Source organism: Catharus ustulatus, chromosome 1 (genome assembly GCF_009819885.2).
Source record: "Catharus ustulatus isolate bCatUst1 chromosome 1, bCatUst1.pri.v2, whole genome shotgun sequence".
Classification (NCBI taxonomy): domain Eukaryota; kingdom Metazoa; phylum Chordata; class Aves; order Passeriformes; family Turdidae; genus Catharus; species Catharus ustulatus.
Window position 1 is genome coordinate 404,119 of NC_046221.1, and position 17,975 is coordinate 422,093.

A 17,975-nucleotide genomic window follows, 5' to 3' on the forward strand; every position below is an offset into this window, starting at 1 on the left:
CCCGAGCGGGGAGGGCCTGGCTGCAGCCCCCTCATTCCTTGTGGGCCCTCACTGCTGAACCTGGGTCACCCCAAAGAGCCTCAGCTCCCGAAACTCTCCTGGCCTGCGAGGCCCCAAACCCCCCAGTTTGCACAGTCAGGTCCAAAATGGTCCAAATTGGCTCAGAATGGCAAAAACTGGTCTAAAACGGCCAAAACCGGCTCACAAAAGTGGCCCACAACAGCCACAAATTGCCTCAGAATTACCATAAATTGGTCATTAATGGCTGTGACCTCGCCCAGAACGGCCCCAAAATGGCTGAAAACTGGCCCAAAATGGCTGAAAAAGGTCTTTAAACTCATCCCAACTGGCTCAGAACAGCCCCCAGCTGGACCCAAAGAGTTCGGAACTGGCCCAGAACAGCCCCAAACCATCCCAGCCCGTTTTTCCCCTGAGCCCCCAGTGCCACTGCTCCCCACCTCGCACAGATCCGGACTCACCAGCGCAGGGGCTGCCCAGGGCCTTGGAATCCTCCGGGCCCGGCCGCGCGGCTCCGAACGGCTCCTCTGGCGGCTTCATCCCGAACAAACCCCCGGGCTTAAAGAACCGGTACCCTGGGGGGACACGGGGCACGGGATCAGCCACTGGAGAGCTGGGACTGGGCTGGCACTGAGCTGGGACTGGGCTGGGACTGGGCTGGGACAGAGCTGGGACTGAGCTGGGACCGAGCTGGGACCGAGCTGGGACTGAGCTGGGACCGAGCTGGGACCGAGCTGGGACTGAGATAGAATTGAGCTGGGACTGAGCTGGGACTGAGCTGGGACTGAGCTGGGACCGAGCTGGGACCGAGCTGGGACCGAGATAGAATTGAGCTGGGACTGAGCTGGTACTGAGCTAGGACTGATCTGGTACTGAGCTAGGATTGAGTTGGTACTGAGCTAGGACTGAGCTGGGACTGAGCTGGGACTGAGCTGGGACTGAGCTGGGACTGAGCTGGGATTGAGTTGGTACTGAGCTGGGACTGAGCTGGGACTGAGCTGGGACTGAGCTGGGACCGAGATAGAATTGAGCTGGGACTGAGCTGGTACTGAGCTAGGACTGATCTGGTACTGAGCTGGTACTGAGCTAGGACTGATCTGGTACTGAGCTAGGATTGAGTTGGTACTGAGCTGGGACTGAGCTGGACTGAGATAGAATTGAGCTGGCACTGATCTGGGACTGATCTAGGACTGAGCTGCTCCTGGGAGAACTGGGCTGTGGCCATGGGGACGGAGCTGCTCCTCCCAAAGCCGGCTCCAGGTGAGCTGGGACTGGGATGGAGCCGTTCCGGGCTCTGGGCTCTCCCCACAGCCTCTCCCATCCCCGGGAATCCCCGAACTCTTTCATCATCCCAGTTCAAAGCTCCCACAAAAATGCACCGAGCTCTGCGCGGAAAATTCCACAGCAACCCCCGCACCGGGGTGTGCCCCCCACTCCAGTGTGCCCCCCACCACCCCGTGCCCCCCTCACCTGTGCAGGGATCTGAGGGAATCTCGGCACCCACGGCATCCAGCTGGGATCCGGCCCTCGGCGCCGGGCTCAGCCGGGAATACGGGAGCAGATCCAGGGCGTGGGCAGGCTGGGGAGGGGGCAGCGGCTCAGCGGCATTTTGGGGCCGTTTGGGTCATTTGGGGACGTTTGGGGACCTTTCCCTGGGCTGGGCCACAGGCCAAGGGCAGGGCTCATGCCCCTGCTCCTGCATCCCAAATATGAGGACCGGGTTCTCTGTTCCACGATGGATCCCTGACCCCCAAACCCCAAATTTCATCCCCACCCCTGCAAACCAAATCCCTGCTTTCCCAGCAGATCCCTGCTCTCCAAACAAGATTCTTGTTCCCCCAAAACAGACACTCAACCCTGCTGCCCCAAACCGGGTCCCTCACCCCCAAACCGGGTCCCTCACCCCCAAACCGGGTCCCTGACCCCCAAACCGGGTCCCTGTTCCCCAAACAGGGTCCCTCACCCCCAAACCGGGTCCCTGACCCCCAAACCGGGTCCCTGACCCCCAAACCGGGTCCCCATCCCCCAAACCGGGTCCCTCACTCCCAAACCGGGTCCCTGTCCCCCAAACCGGGTCCCTCACTCCCAAACCGGGTCCCTGTCCCCCAAACCGGGTCCCTGTCCCCCAAATCGGGTCCCTCACCCCCAAACCGGGTCCCGGTCCCCCACACCCCCCTGCCCACGCCCCAAACCAGTTCATTTTCCAGCCGGGACCCGCACTGAAGGAGGAACCTTTCCAGTCCCGCTTTTCCGGGGACACTGAGCCCCCCCAAGTCCCCCGCGCCCCCCCCCGCCCCGGGACTTCCCAACGCGCCGATTTCCCGGAAAAACTCTTGGGGGGCTCCAGAGGTTGAGGGAAAACCCATCGGAAAAGCCCCCGGCGGCGGGAACCCCCCCGGAATCCCCGCAGTGCGCTGGGGGGCGGAGGAGCGGGGATCCCCCGGAATCCCCCCGGGAATCCCCCCGGGATCCCCCCGTACCTGGGGCGCGCCCCCCGCGGACATCGCGGCCCCGGGGCCCTTCCCGGCCCCTTCCCGGCCCCTCGAGCGCTCCTTCCCGGCCTCTTCCCAGCCTGGTCCCGGCCTCCTTCCGCCACCGACTCCCTCAAATGGCCGCGGCGGGGTCCTGGAGGGCGGGAGAGCCGGGGCGTGAGCGGGAGCGGGGAGGGAACGGGAGGGAACGGGAACGGGGAGGGAACGGGAGGGGAAGCGCGGCAGAACCAGGCCCGAGAAACGCGGCGGTCCCGGAGCGGCTCCGGCGGCTCGGCCCCCCCGGCCTCCTCCTCCTCCTCCTCCTCCTCCTCCTCCTCCCCCCGGAATTTGGGGTGCGGAAGGCGCCGAGCGGGGCCGGATCCGGCTGTGAACGGCGAGAGCCGGGGAGCGCTGGGAGTTGTAGTTCGGGATGGGATGGGATGGGATTGGAGGGGATTGCACGGATTAGCGGGGAGCGGCAGCACGGAGCGGGGAACGGCCCCGGCACGGCACCGGCAGCGCAGCCGGGAACGGCCCCGGGATCCGGGAATAGCCCCGGGAGATGGGAACGGCACCGGCAGTGCAGCCGGGAACGGCCCCGGGAGCCGGGAATAGCCCCGGGAGATGGGAACGGACCCGGCACGGCACCGGCAGCGCAGCCGGGAACGGCCCCGGGAACAGGGAATAGCCCCGGGAGATGGGAACGGCCCCGGGAGATGGGAATAGCCCCGGGATCCAGGAACGGCCCCGGCACGGCACCGGCAGCGCAGCCGGGAACGGCCCCGGGAACAGGGAACAGCCCCGGGAACCGGGAATAGCCCAGGGAGATGGGAACGGCCCCGGGATCCGGGAACAGCTCTATAGTCAGGAATAGCCCCGGGAACCGGGAATAGCCCCGGGAGAGGGGAACGGCCCCGGGAACAGGGAATAGCCCAGGGAGATGGGAACGGCCCCAGCACGGCACGGGGAGCGGCCCCGGGAGATGGGAACGGCCCCGGGAGATGGGAATAGCCCCGGGAACCGGGAATAGCCTCGGGACATGGGAACGGCCCCGGTAGTGCAGTCGGGAACGGCCCCGGGAGTCGGCAATAGCCCCGGGAGCCAGGAATAGCCCCGGAAGACGGGAACGGCCCCGGGAGATGGGAACAGCCCCCCGGGATATGGGAACAGCTCCAGGATATGGGAACAGCTCCATAGTCGGGAATAGCCCCGGGATATGGGAATAGCCCCGGCACAGCCTCGCCTCGGCAGTCAAGAACAGCCCTGGGGCTCGGGAAGAGCCCTGGAACGGAGTCATCAGCCCGGCACAGCCCGGGAACCGGGCACAGCCCCGGGAGATGGGCACAGCCCCGGGAAGATGGGCACGGCCCCGGGACATGGGAACAGCCCCGGGAACCGGGCACGGCCCCGGGAACCAGGCGCAGCCCCGGGAACGGCCCCGGGACATGGGAACAGCCCCGGGAGATGGGGACAGCCCCGGGAGATGGGCACGGCCCCGGTACCCCCGGGCCTGGCTCCCCGGGCCCGCCGCCTCCCGCAGCAGCTCCCGGCGCTCGGGGGTCCCGGCTCTCCTCGGCGCCGGCCGCACCTCGGGGGGCTCGGGTCGCCCCCCGTGTGCCCAGCTCTGCTCCCTCCCGGGGAGCCCCGGACCCGCCGCTCCCCCCTCGAGACCCCAACGGCTCCTGCACCCCCGAGCACAGCCCGAGACCCCCCCAGGCCCCCGTGCCCCCCCAAACGCCCCCGAGCCCCGCCCAGCCCCCGGCCCCGCCCGTCCGTGGCCGCGACCCCCGAGCATCCCTCCCGGGAAACTCACGGGCGGCCGCTGCCCCGCGCCGCCGTGACGTCACGCGCTCGGTGACGTCAGCGCGTCGGTGACGTCACGGTGCCCGCTCGCTGCGTCCGGCCGCGCCCCGTTCCGGGTCGGGGGGCGGGGCCGGGACCGGGGGGCCGCGAGGGGATGGGCGGGGCCTCAGAGACCCCGCCCCAATGTCCCCAGTGTCCCCCAGTGCAGCCCCAGTGCTCCCCAGTGTCCCCCAATGTCCCCAGTGTCCCCCAGTACAGCCCCAGTGTCCCCAGTGCCCCCCAGTGTCCCCAGTGCCCCCCAGTCCCCCCAGTGTCCCCCAGTACAGCCCCAGTGTCCCCAGTGCCCCCCAGTGTCCCCCAGTACAGCCCCAGTGTCCCCAGTGCCCCCCAGTGTCCCCAGTGCCCCCCAGTACAGCCCCAGTGTCCTCCCCAGTGCCCCCAGTGCCCCCCAGTACAGCCCCAGTGTCCCCAGTGACCCCCAGTGCCCCCCAGTACAGCCCCAGTGTCCCCAGTGTTCCCCAGTACAGCCGCAGTGTCCCCAGTGCCCCCCAGTGCAGCCCCAGTGCCCCCCAGTGCCCCCCAGTGCAGCCCCAGTGCTCCCCAGTGTCCCCCAGTGTCCCCCCAGTGTCCCTCAGTACAGCCCCAGTGTCCCCCCAGTGTCCCCCAGTGTCCCCCAGTACAGCCCCAGTGTCCCCCAGTACAGCCCCAGTGCTCCCCAGTGTCTCCCAGTGTGAAACAGAGGCCTGTCTGAATTCTTCAGAGAGAGATCAGAGTGCAGGAATCAAATTAAAACCTTTAGAGAAATTAAAGTACGTGAAGCCACACAGACATGAAATAAAGATTAAGTTTTAAGTAAGTAAGAATGTGTTTTAAGTGCCTTAAAAAGTAAAAGCCTTAGAACTGAGTGTGAAAAACAAACTGCAGTGAGAGCTCAAAAACAAAACCAAGTTTCAAAACAAGTTTCAAAAACAAGCTGCAGTGAGAGCACACACAGTTCTAGACATAACAGAAATGCAGTAAGAATATTGTTTACATTCTTCAGATGGAACAAATATATATATGAGCAAATTCTACATAAACTTTGGCATTAAAAACCAGAATTCTAGTAAGTTTAGAAGAAATGGTTCAGGTTCCTGTTTTTACCTCACTGGGTAATTTGTAAATAAGAGTCCGTGCATTGGGTATAGACTCTGTCCTTCCTCTTCATCACCATCATCATCCTCACCCAAGGGGAGAGGAGCTGCGGCTGCAGCCTCGGCCTCCCGGGCCTTGCACCAGGAGCTGCTCCTGCTTCAGTCGGGACTTTTCCTCTGTTTGGGGCTTTTCCTCTGTTTGGGACTTTATTCCAGAAAGTTTTAACACTGACTTTACAGCCTTGGACTCTTTGTCTTTTGAGACTGATGTGCCTTTACACTAAACAGCTTTACAGCAACCATCAACTGCTCAGCTCTTTTGGAGATTTAAACCTAAAACAATCCCGACAGCCCCAGTGCCTCCCATTCACCCCCAGTGCCCCCAGTGCCCCCCAGTAACCCCCGGAGTCCCCCAGTGCTCCCCCCGGTGCTCCCAGTGTCACCCACAGCTCCGGATGTCGCTCCCCCACCCCATCCCCGCCTTCATCACCTCCCTCCCACCACACTCCTCCTCCTGCTCCCAGGAGGGGACACCCGGGACAAGGACAGAGGGAAGAGCAGGAGGGTGTTCCCAGGGCCAGGAGCCCGTTCCCGGGGGGCAGGAGCCCGTTCCCGGGAGAAGGAGCCCGTTCCCGGGGGGCAGGAGCCCGTTCCCGGGGGGCAGGAGCCCGTTCCCGGGAGAAGGAGCCCGTTCCCGGGGGCTGCAGGCGGTTCCCGCTCAGGATGTCATTCCCAGTGGAGCACGAAGCCATCCCTGGGGCACGGGAAGTTGTTGCGGGGGGGCAGGAGATTATTCCGGGGGTAGTTCACTCCTCGGGATGTCATTCACGAGGGTACGATGCCATTCCCAGTCCACGACCCCACTCCTGGTAGTCAGGACCTATTCCCCGTTGTCAGTAGCTCATTCCCGGGGGGAAGTAGCCCGTTCCCGAGGGTACTTTGCCATTCGCAGCCCGTGACACCACTCCCTGTAGCCGGTAGCCCACTCCCTGCAGTCGGTAGCCCGTTCCCGAGGGTACTTTGCCGTTCCCTGCAGTCGGTAGCCCACTCCCGGTAGTCGGTAGCCCGTTCCCTGCAGTCGGTAGCCCGTTCCCCGCAGTCGCTAGCCCGTTCCCGAGGGCCCTTTGCCATTCACAGCCCGTGACGCCGTTCCCTGCAGTCGCTAGCCCATTCCTTGTAGCCGGTAGCCCACTCCCTGCAGTCGCTAGCCCATTCCCTGCAGTCCGTAGCCCGTTCCCGAGGGCCCTTTGCCGTTCCCAGCCCGTGACGCCATTCCCGGTACTCAGTAGCCCGTTCCCCGCAGTCGCTAGCCCGTTCCCGAGGGTATTTGCCGTTCCCTGCAGTCGCTAGCCCGTTCCCCGCAGTCGCTAGCCCATTCCCTGCAGCCACTAGCCCATTCCCGAGGGTATTTGCCGTTCCCAGCCCGTGACGCCGCTCCCGGTACTCAGTAGCCCGTTCCCCGCAGTCGCTAGCCCGTTCCCTGCAGCGACTAGCCCTTTCCCGAGGCTATTTGCCGTTCCCAGCCCGTGACGCCGCTCCCGGTACTCAGTAGCCCATTCCTTGTAGCCGCTAGCCCATTCCCTGCAGTCGCTAGCCCGTTCCCGAGGGTCCTTTGCCGTTCCCGGCAGTCGGTAGCCCGTTCCCCGCAGTCGCTAGCCCATTCCCTGCAGTCACTAGCCCGTTCCCGAGGCTATTTGCCGTTCCCAGCCCGTGACGCCGCTCCCGGGGTCTCTGCCCCCGTTCCAGCCCAGCCCCTCCTCCCGGCCCCGCGGTTTGGGGGGGTCACTGCCGGGGCCGTGCCGGGGGCGGATTTGGGGGCAGATCCCAGGAAATCGGCTCATGCCGGCCCGACGCCAGCGGCCCGTGGATCCGTGAGGCCGCTCCCGGCGGGATGAGGCTCCCGGTGTCCCTGTGGCTGCCGCTGGCCCTCGGGGTGGCCGCGGTGGCCGCGGGCCAGTCCCCGCTGCAGCGGCGCGTGGTCCGGGATGCGCTGGAATATTTCCACGGGCGCAGCAATGTGCATTTCCTCTTCAAGGAGCGGGACGTGGACGGGGTCATCGAGCGGGTGAGTAACGGGATTCGGCACCGGGATTCGGGATCCGGGCACCGGGATGGCCACGGAGCGGGGAGGGGCTCGGGGAGGGGGCGGGGGTGGCCCGGGGGGAGCGGGGAGTGGAAGGGGTCATCGAGGGGGTGGGCAGGGATTGGGATCTGGGGTTTGGGATTCAGGGGGTCAGGGAGGGGCTCGGGGAGGGAGCAGGTGGTGAATGGGGTCATCGGGTGTGGGAGCAACAGAACTGGGGACTGGGATTCGGGGTTCGGGGTCCGGGGTGACCGTGGGAATGGGGAGAGTGTCGGGGTGTCCCAGAGGGAACAGTGAGAGGGTTGAGGAGGGGATCGGGGTGTTCCAGAAGGAATAGGTGGGCGCTGAGGGGATTGGGGTGTTCCAGAAGGAATAGGTGGGCACTGAGGGGATTGGGGTGTCCCACAGGGAATAGGTGGGCGCTGAGGGGATTGGGGTGTCCCAGAGGGAATGAGTGGGCGCTGAGGGGATTGGGGTGTCCCAGAGGGAATAGGTGGGTGCTGAGGAGGGGATTGGGGTGTCCCACAGGGAATAGGTGGGCGCTGAGGGGATTGGGGTGTCCCACAGGGAATAGGTGGGTGCTGAGGAGGGGATTGGGGTGTGCCAGAGGGAATAGGTGGGCGCTGGGTGCCGGGGTTTCTGGGGTGCCCCGGGCCGGCCCTGCTGGCCGGGCTGAGCTCGGTTATTCATTAACGGATCTGAGCTGATCCCGGTGCCCCCGGAGCCGGGTTCATCCAGGGGTGCGCTGGACATGATCCCGTGCCTGGGAAGGGCCAGGACTCAGGGACCCCCCCGACTTTGGGCCACTTGCCCATCTGGGAGCCACCCTGGGGTCATTCCTGGGATGGATTTACCTGAGGGTCTCCACGATTCAGGATCCCTCCCAGGGTTCAGGGTCCCTCCTGGGACTGGGGTTCCCATGAGTTGGTTTGGGGTCCCTCTCAGGAGTTGGCATCTGTGGGGTTCAGGGTCTCCTGCAGGATTTGGGGTCACTCCTGGGGTTTGGGGTCTTGCTGGGGGCTGTATTTCCCTGGGAATCTGGGGTGTGGGAGTCCCTCTGGAGGTGGGGATCCCTCTGGGGGAGTTTGGGGCCCTGTCACCCCCTGTCACCCCCTGTTCCCGCAGGAGGACCCTTCGGGGACGTTCGTGCGGCTCCACCTGAGCCTGGCACAGACGTCGTGTCGGAAGCAATCGCCGCAGCGGCGCTGCCGGGTGCTGGAGAACGGGGTGAGGGTCACCCCTGGGGCCTGTCCTGGGCTGTCCCCCTCCCTTGGGGCGCATCCTGTTCCCCCACGGGGCCCCATCCCTGAATGTCCCCCATCCCTGAATGTCCCCCATCCCTGAATGTCCCCCATCCCTTGGGCCCATCCCTGAATGTCCCCCATCCCTTGGGCCCATCCCTGAATGTCCCCCATCCCTGAATGTCCCCCATCCCTTGAGCCCATCCCTGGGTGTCCCCCATCCCTGAATGTCCCCATCCCTGAATGTCCCCATCCCTGAATGTCCCCCATCCCTGAATGTCCCACATCCCTTGGGCGCATCCCTGAATGTCCCCCATCCCTGAATGTCCCCCATCCCTTGGGCCCGTCCCTGGGTGTCCCCTCTCCCTTGGGGCACATCCCAGGGTCACAGACCCCCTGCCCCCCCCAACGCTGCTGTGGGTGCCGGGGTGGGGCAGAGGGGACGGTGGCTGGTGGCAGAGGGTCCCGGGGGTCCCGGGGGTGACATCCCACCGTGTCCCCAGCGGAGGCCGACCTGCCTGGCCTGCTACAAGTTCGACACCGGTGACGTCCCCAAGGTGCTGGACAAGTACCACAACTGCGGCCCCAGGCACCAGCTGGCAGTCAAGGTGAGGTGCCCCCAGTGCCCCCCCGGTGTCCCCCCGTGTCCCCACGCGGTGCCAGCCCCTGCTGTGCCCACAGGAGATCCGGCAGCGGGACGAAGCCGAGTGCCGGGCGGTGGAGGAGGCCGGGAAAGCGGGGGACACGCTGTACCTGCCCGGAATGTTCGCCTTCTCCCGGGGGCTGCCAGCCTAGGTGGGTACGGGGACACCCCTGGGACACCCCGGCATGGGGACAGGGGGCACAGGGATCCCGTCACTCCGTGTCCCCTTTCCAGGCACCACAGCACCGACGGACGCTGCCACCGCGGTCCCGGCCCACCCCGCTTGTCACCCCCCAGCCCCGTGTGACCAAGGAGGGTCCCGGACGTGTCCCCCCCGCCTGTGCCTGCTCCCCAGTAAAGCCAGCGCTGGCTCCGCTGTCACGGCTCTCATTGCCACCTGCTGTCCCCAGGGGTGACACACGGGGACATGGTGGGTGTGGGCTGAGCACTGGAGGGACAGGACAGAGGGACACTGGAGGGTGGGACACGTTTAATGCACAGTGCCACCATGTCCCCTGTCCCCGAGATGTCCCACAGCCGGGGCTGAGCTCCTCTGGTGCTCCCTGGGGATCCTGTGGTGGCACTGGGGAGGTCCCATAGTCCTGCTGTGGGCTGTGGTGGCTCTGGGGGTACCCTGGCTCCAGTGTGGGGGTCCCACAGCTCAGCAGATGAAGGAGCCAGGCTTGTGGTGGCTCGGGGGGTCTGACAGTGACAGCGTGGGCTCTGGGGCTTTTCCTGGATCCATTTTTGGGATCTTTGGCTAGGAAAATGAAGGTGGGCATGGGTGGCACTGAGGGTCTCCTACACCTGTTTTTGGGGTCTCGCAGTTCAGAGGATGGAGGAGCTGGACTCGTGATGGCTCTGGGGGTGTCCCAGCCTTGGCTTTGGATCCCACAGCCCAGCCTGTTATGGCTCGGGGCTCTGCTGGCCCCGTTTTTGGGGTCCCGTGGCTCAGATGACGATGGCTTTGAGCTGTGTCAGCTTTGGGGTTCCTCCCGTCCCATCTTTGGGTTCCCACAGCTCCAGGGGGCTCTGGCAGCTCCGGGCACCCCCAGCCCCAGCCGCCGCGCTCAGAAGCCGAAGTTGCCGTGGTGGCGGCGGCCGAGGGCGCGCTGGGCCTGGGCGATGGAGTCGTCGGCGCGGCGGCCGAGCTCGCGGCACTCGCGCAGGGCCTGGCCCAGCTGCCGCGTGGCCTCCTCCAGCACGGCGCTGCGGCGCGCGGGCCGCGGCTCCCAAAACCCGGCCTGCACCCAGGGCTGCGGCGGCTCCGCGGGTACCGCGGGCGCGGCCTCGCTGTCCAGCGCCGCGTCCAGCTCTCCGCACAGGCGGAACAGCTCGCTGCCGCGGCCGGCCACGCGCTGGCCGTCGATGGCCTTGAGGCCGGGCAGCATGGCGGCCAGCGCGGCGCGGTAGGCCGGGGCGGCGCACAGCGGGTTGCCCAGGTTGCCCAGCGGGTCCCGCAGGCGCAGGCTCTCCAGGTGCCGCAGGCCCTGCAGGCAGCGCAGCTGGCGCAGGCTGCGCAGGCGGTTGCCGGCCAGGTTGAGCTGGCGCAGGCTGCGGCAGCCCCGCAGCGGCTCCACGCTGGCCACGCGGTTGCCGGCCAGGTTGAGCACGGCCAGGGCGCGCAGCGTGGCCAGCGGCGCCAGCCCCGCGATGGCGTTGCCGGACAGGTCCAGCCACTCGAGGTTGGAGCAGTCGGCCAGGCAGCCCAGGTGGGCGATGCCGCGGCCCCGCAGCCGCAGCAGCAGGATGGACTCCAGCGAGAACTCGCCCGTCGTGGCCTTCAGCAGCGCCGGCGTCACCCGCACCCCGGAGCCTTCCTCCTCCTCCTCCTCCTCGTCCTCCTCCTCCTCCGATGGCTCCGACACCTCCGGCTCCGGCGCCTCCTCCCCGCGCCCCTCCATCCCTGCGGGAGGTCCTGGGGACAAAGGGGCTGGGGTGGCACAGGAGTCCCCGGGGCGGCCGTGGGGTGCCCTGGGTGTGGGGACACGTGTGGGATGTGCGGGGCACAGGGACACACATGGGACACATCTGGGGGTGTCACCTCCTTCTCCCCGCGCCTCTCCATCCCTTCGGGAGGTCCTGGGGACAAAGGGGCTGGGGTGGCACGGGAGCGCCCGGGGCGGCCGTGGGGTGTCCTGGGTGTGGGGACACGTGTGGGGTGTGCGGGGGCACAGGGGGAACACATCTGGGGGTGTCACCTCCTCCTCCCCGCGCCCCTCCATCCCCGTGGGGGCCCTGAGCAGGGAAAGGGGCTGCGGGCGGCACTGGGGAACGGCTCTGGATGGACACGGTGGCTGTGGGGTGACCTGGGGTGCGGGGACACGTGTGGGACACATCTGGGTGGGAACTGGGGTGCAGAGATACAGATGGGACACATCTGGGGTGGCCTTGGGGGCGTGCGGGCACGGGCAGGACCCAAAGGCCATTGGTGTGGCCAAGGGACACGCGTGGGGGTTATATGGGGGGAACCTGGGGCACAGGGACAGGTCCGGAGCCCACGAGGAGCCCCCTCACCCCAACACCCCCCAGACCCTCCGTGATCCATCCCCGGTGCCCCCAGGCATCCTCACTCCCCCCGTCACACCCCCAGAGCCGCTCACCGCCCCCGGACCCAGCCCCCGGCCTCCCAGAGCCCCGGCCCGTCCCGCGGTGCTCCCAGACCCTTGTGTCGCAGCCCCGATGTCCCCAGGGCCCCCCAAATTCCCCAAAGCCCCGCTCGGCCCCCCCCGCTCTCACCGCACGGCGGCTCCCGGCGGCCCCGAGGCCCCGCCCCCGTCACCATGGGAGACAGGCCCCGCCCCCGTTACCATGGGAGCGAGGCCCCGCCCCCTGTTGCCATGGGGATGATAGCCCGCCCCCTGTTGCCATGGGGATGAGACTCCGCCCCCTGTTGCCATGGGGATGATGCCCCGCCCCCGTTTGGCCACGCCCCCTTTGCAGGCCGCGTTCCCGTCCCGTGCGCTCACCCCGAGATCGCCCTGGCCCCCCGAAAAGTTCCATCAAATCGGCTTTATTGGCAGTTCGCTTCATTCCCTTCACTCCCGGGGTGTCCTGCCCACGGCAGCGCCGCCACCCGGACACCCCGGCCTGTCCCCAGCCTGGGGACTGCCGTGTCGCTCACTGGGGCCTTCCAGCACCACTGCCCACAGCGCTGTGGCGGCTGCTCCTGCGCCACGGCTGCTGGCAGAACGGGCCAGGACCCTGTGGGAATCCCCTGATGGGGCCCCCGGCACATCCCGGTGCTCAGGATGTGCCACCGCCACTTCCTGGAATGTTCCGGCACATCCCAGTGCTGAGGGGTCACCGGCACATCCCAGCACATCCCGGCACATCCCAGCACATCCTGGCACATCCCGGCACATCCTGGCACATCCCAGCCCATCTCAGTGCTGAGGGGTCACTGAGGGCACTGCTGGAGTCACCAGCACATCCTGGCACATCCCAGCACATCCCAGCACATCCCAGCACATCCCGGCACATCCCGGCACATCCCAGCACATCCCAGCCCATCCCGGCACATCCTGGCACATCCCAGCACATCCCAGTGCAGGGTGCCAAGGATGCAGCACTGGCAGCCACGGGAGAACCCAGCACATCCCAGTGTTCAGAATGTGCCCCCGGGTCCCCTGGCACATCCCGGTGCCAGCACTCACTGCCGGCAGCCGGCAGGGCCCGCGGCACCTCCCAGCACATCCTGACAGCACAGTGCCAAGGGGTCAGCACCGGCACCTCCTGGAGCTCTGGGGCACAGGCTGGGGGGCTCTGTCCAGCTCAGCTGGGAGCCAGTGACACCAGTGCCAGTGGCAGCGGTGGCTGTGCCTATCCCTGTGCCGGTGGTGGCCGTGCCTATCCCAATGCCAGTGCCTGTCCCAGTGCCGCTGCCTGTCCCATTGGCCGTGCTTGTCCCAGTGCCAGCGCCTGTCCCAGTGCCGGTCCCAGTGCCAGTGCCAGTCCCAGTGCCGGCGCCGTGGGTGCGCTCGTGGCGCTCCAGGTGAGTTTTGCGGGTGAAGCCGCGGCCGCAGCGGGCGCAGTGGTAGGGCCGCAGCCCCGTGTGCACGGCCTGGTGCCGGCCCAGGTTGGTTTTGGAGCTGAAGCGGCGGCCGCAGCGGGCGCACGCGTGGGGCCGGGTGCCCGAGTGCACCAGCAGGTGCCGCGCCAGGTGCGCCTTGCGCCCGAAGCCGCGCCCGCACTGAGGGCAGGTGAAGGGGCGCTGGGCAGGGGACACCTGCGGGGGGTCCTGGCCACAGCCCTGGACACAGCCCTGGCCACACCTGGCACCGGGCACCTGTGGCTGGTGGTTCTGGGCACCGGGCACTTGCGGGGGCTGCAGGAGGGGCTGGGGGTCCTGGGCACAGCCGTGGCTGCAGTTGGCACCGGGCACCTGTGACAGGAGCTGGGGGTCCTGCAGGAAGGGGCGCTCGGCCGTGGGCACCTGTGCTGGGTGCTGGGGGTCCTGGGCACAGCCTTGGCTCTCCAGGTGATGCCACAGGTGAGCCGAGTTCTGCTTCCAGGTGAGGGTCCTCCCACACTGGGGGCAAATGAGCAGCTTCTCCTCAGCAGGGCTGTCCCCGTCCCCATCCTGGTGCTCCTCCACGTGTCCATTCTCAGCTCCAGGCATCGCTCCCGTGTCCTGCTGCCAGCTGAGGCCAATCTCACAGGCGGGGCAGGGCAGCGGCCGTTCCTGGGCCGGGTGCCCGTCGCCGTGCCCTCGGCGGGGCGCGTGGCCCGGGGCCGGCTCGGCGTGCAGGCGCAGGTGGCGCAGGAGGTGCTGGCGGTGCGCGAAGCGGCGGGCGCAGCGCGGGCAGGGGTGCGGGCGCTCCCCGGTGTGCGTGCGCAGGTGCCGGTCCAGGTGCGTTTTCTTGCGGAAGCGGCGGGCGCAGCGCGGGCAGGGGTAGGGCCGCTCGCCCGTGTGCGTGCGCAGGTGCGAGCGCAGGTGGATGCGCTGGCGGAAGCGGCGGCCGCAGTGCGGGCAGGGGAAGGGCCGCTCGCCCGTGTGCACCCGCAGGTGCCGCGTCAGGTGCGCCTTCTTGCCGAAGGCCTTCCCGCACTGCGGGCAGCCGAAGGGCCGCGCGCCGGGCTGGGGGCAGCGCCCGCTCCCCGCGGCGCCGGGGCTGGTCCCCGCGCCCGTCCCCAGCCCGGCGCCGTCCAGGTGCGGCCCCGGGGCCCAGGCCGGCAGCACCCCGTATCCCAGCTCCTCCGGGCACGGCTCCTCCGCTTTGCAGCCCGGGGTCCCGGCGGGGTCGGGGGGCACGGTGCCGGGCAGGGGCTGCGGAGCCTCGGCCCAGGCCTCGGCCTCATCCTCGTCATCCTCCTCCACCTTCACCTTCCGCACCAGCCACGGCCCTGCAGGGACAGCGAGGGGACATGGCAACGCCAGCATGTCCTGGCACAGCCACCGGGACACGGTGACTGTCACCCAAGGACGCGGAGCTGCCACCGGCACCGCACGCGGTGACCATCAAGGCCAATGGCACCAGGGACACGGTGACCGTCACTTCAAGGACCTGGCACAGCCACTGCCCTGGGGACAGGGTGACCATCCCCCAAGCACCCTGCGCTGCCACCAGCCCCAGGACAGGGTGACAGTGCCCGTGTGGCCCCAGCGTTCTCGGGGGACACCTGGCAGTGCCGGTGTGAGCGCCACGTCCCTCACCTGAGTCGTGGAACTCCGGGTCCCCTGCATCATCCCCGTCATCCTCGGGGGTCACCTCCGCCTTGGGGACCACCAGCCATTCTGGGGGACAGAGAGGCACAGACAGGTCCCTCCCTGGCTCAGGGATGGCCCCGAGCCCCCCGGAACCCCCCAGTGCCCACCTGAGCCGGCGCATCCCGGTGCTTCCATCTCCTCCGGCTCCGTCTTGGCCACCGCGGGACCTGCGGGGCGGGGGGCAGGGGGTGAGCCCCCCAGACCCGAACCAGGGTCACCCTGCACACCGGGGCGGGGTTCGGGGTCCCCGGGACCCCCGGGCACGTACCCAGGGCACTGGGGTGGGGGCGGGTCACCACTCCCCTGCTCGGTGGGTCCGGGGGCGTCTGCAGGGGTCCGGGGGGAATCCAGGGGGGATTCAGGGGGATCCAGGGGGGTCCCGCGGGATTCCCTGGGGCTCCGGGGTGAACCGCGTGGGTCCCGAGCAGTGATGTCCCCGTCCTGGTCCCCCAGCAGCTCACGGCCACCCCACCCCCGTTCTCCGTCCCCCCGTACCCCCACCCAAGCCCTCTCCGCACCCCAGCCCCCCCCGGCTGTGCCCCAGCCCCCTCAGTCCCCCTCCGTGCCCCCCTAAACCCTTTTTGTTCCCCCACTGTCCCCTCCGTGTCGCCCCCTCCCCTTCCCGTCCCCGCCCTCCCATCCTGCCCCTCCCCGCCGCTCCCCCCGCCCTTCCTGCCCCTCCCCAGCCCGGACCCGGTGCCGGTCCCGGTGCCGGTGGCGATCCCGGTGTCGGTCCCGCCCGTACCCGTGGCCTCGGGGCTCTCCCGGTCCCACCGGCCCCGCCGCCGCCGCCGCCGCGCCCCGCCCCCCGCGGTGGCCGCCGGTCCCCCCGCCCCGCCGGGACCGCCCCCCGTGTCCGGCCCCCTGTGCCCCCGGGTCACCTCCGCGTGTCCCCGGGACAGCCCCGGGTCACCTCCGCGTGTCCCCGGGACACCCCCGGTCACCTCCGCGTGTCCCCGGGACAGCCCCGGGTCACCTCCGCGTGTCCCCGGGACAGCCCCGGTCCCCATGTCCTCCACATGTACCGGCTGTGTCCCTTGGAGGGGACACGGACACGGCTGGGTCGGGGACAGGATGGGGGGGCGCGGGGACACGGACAGGGACACGGGGGGACACAAACAGGGACATGGGGGGACACGGGCAGGGACATGAGGGGACACAGACGGTGACATGGGGGACACAGACAGGGACATGGGGGGACACAGACAGGGACACGGGGGACATAGACAGGAACATGGGGGACATAGACAGGGACATGAGGGACACAGACAGGGACATGGGGGAACACGCACAGGGACATGGGGGACACAGAGGGGACATGGGGGACATAGACAGGGACATGGGGGGACACAGAGGGGACATGGGGGACACAAACAGGGATATAAGGGGACATAGACAGGGACATGGGGGACACGCACAGGGACATGAGGACACTCAGGGAGACATGGAGGGACACAGACGGTGACATGAGGGGACACAGACAGGGACATGGGGACACAGGACCGGGTTTTGGGGGGACACAGGGCGATACAGGGGACACGCAGGAGACATTAGAGGACACAGGACAGGGACGTGGGGACACGGCGGGTACAGGGGACACAGACGGGTCACAGGGGGACACAGACGGGACACAGGGGGACACGGGGGGTTGAGCGTGACCAGGACCCGCAGCCCTGCCACATCCGTGTCCCCGTGGCGGATCCCGGATGTCCCAGGCCGTTGCCTTCTCCCAGGAAACGGGGAGATGTCACCCTGATGTCACCTTACCCCCCCAGCCGCCAGCTGTGCCCAATCGGTGTCACCGCAGCTGGTGGCACTTCTGGGGACTTCCCATAAATGCCGGAGCCGCCCGGCAGTGCTGGAGCTGGGGCTGGTGAGTGGCGTTGGGGTGGGTGACACTGGGGGTGGCCACCAAGGACACCCCGGAATTGTGACCGTGGAGTCACCTGGATCCCGCTTTTCCAGGAAAACCGGGATCCGACATGGCCCGAGCGGGGTGGCCGGGGGTCACCGGGGGGGCCGTGGCCACCGCCGTGCTGTGGGTGACAGCTGTGGGGGCAGCGACGGGGTGAGGAGCTGGGAATGGGGAATGGGGAATGGGGAATGGGGAATGGGGATGGGAATGGGGAATGGGGAATGGGGAATGGGGAATGGGAATGGGGAATGGGAATGGGAGCTGGGAATGGGGAATGGAGCTGGGAATGGGGAATGGGGAATGGGGAATGGGAATGGGAATGGGGAACGGGAGCTGGGAATGGGGAATGGGAATGGGGAATGGGAATGGGAGCTGGGAATGGGGAATGGGAATGGGGAATGGGAATGGGAGCTGGGAATGGGGAATGGGAATGGGGAACGGGGAATGGAGCTGGGAATGGGGAATGGGAATGGGGAATGGGAGTGGGGAATGGGAGTGGGGAATGGGAATGGGGAATGGGAATGGGAACGGGAATGGGAACGGGAATGGGGAATGGGAATGGGGAATGGAGCTGGGAATGGGGAATGGGAATGGGGAATGGAGCTGGGAATGGGGAATGGGAACTGGGAATGGGGAATGGGAATGGGAGCTGGGAATGGGGAATGGGAATGGGGAATGGGAACTGGGAATGGGGAATGGGAACTGGGAATGGGGAATGGGAATGGGGAACGGGAATGGGAATGGGAGCTGGGAATGGGGAATGGGGAACGGGAATGGGGAATGGGAGCTGGGAATGGGGAATGGAGCTGGGAATGGGGAATGGGAATGGGGAATGGAGCTGGGAATGGGGAATGGGAACTGGGAATGGGGAATGGGAATGGGGAACGGGAATGGGAATGGGAGCTGGGAATGGGGAATGGGGAACGGGAATGGGGAATGGGAGCTGGGAATGGGGAAT

General features: G+C 67.5%; 3 protein-coding genes across 3 annotated transcripts in view; 2 read left to right on the top strand and 1 right to left on the bottom strand.

Moving 5' to 3' along the window:
* The first annotated feature begins 7,111 nt into the window (after nucleotides 1-7,111).
* Nucleotides 7,112-9,768, top strand: RARRES2 (retinoic acid receptor responder 2). Its single transcript, XM_033055647.2, has 5 exons — nucleotides 7,112-7,490; nucleotides 8,634-8,735; nucleotides 9,253-9,357; nucleotides 9,431-9,544; nucleotides 9,627-9,768. Exons 1-4 carry the CDS (start codon nucleotides 7,317-7,319, stop codon nucleotides 9,542-9,544), a joined length of 495 nt encoding a protein of 164 aa, XP_032911538.1. The 5' UTR covers nucleotides 7,112-7,316; the 3' UTR covers nucleotides 9,627-9,768.
* A 99-nt stretch (nucleotides 9,769-9,867) lies between these two features.
* Nucleotides 9,868-12,163, bottom strand: LRRC61 (leucine rich repeat containing 61). Its single transcript, XM_033055580.1, has 2 exons — nucleotides 12,132-12,163; nucleotides 9,868-11,310 (listed from the first exon to the last, which is right to left on the bottom strand). Exon 2 carries the CDS (start codon nucleotides 11,294-11,296, stop codon nucleotides 10,463-10,465), a length of 834 nt encoding a protein of 277 aa, XP_032911471.1. The 5' UTR covers nucleotides 11,297-11,310; nucleotides 12,132-12,163; the 3' UTR covers nucleotides 9,868-10,462.
* A 4,909-nt stretch (nucleotides 12,164-17,072) lies between these two features.
* Nucleotides 17,073-17,975, top strand: part of LOC117000410 (SCO-spondin-like) — a 30,497-nt gene continuing 29,594 nt past the window's right edge. Inside the window, 1 exon segment of the mRNA XM_033068016.1 lies at nucleotides 17,073-17,170. Within this exon segment, the coding sequence (XP_032923907.1) occupies nucleotides 17,085-17,170 (86 nt within the window). The 5' untranslated portion in view covers nucleotides 17,073-17,084.

Coding starts and splice junctions, on each gene's coding strand:
- RARRES2 (XM_033055647.2), top strand. CDS start 7,317: ATGAGGCTCCCGGTGTCCCTGTGGCTGCCGCTGGCCCTCGGGGTGGCC. Junction 7,491..8,633: donor TGGACGGGGTCATCGAGCGG/GTGAGTAACGGG, acceptor CTGTTCCCGCAG/GAGGACCCTTCGGGGACGTT. Junction 9,358..9,430: donor GGCACCAGCTGGCAGTCAAG/GTGAGGTGCCCC, acceptor CTGTGCCCACAG/GAGATCCGGCAGCGGGACGA.
- LRRC61 (XM_033055580.1), bottom strand. CDS start 11,296: ATGGAGGGGCGCGGGGAGGAGGCGCCGGAGCCGGAGGTGTCGGAGCCA.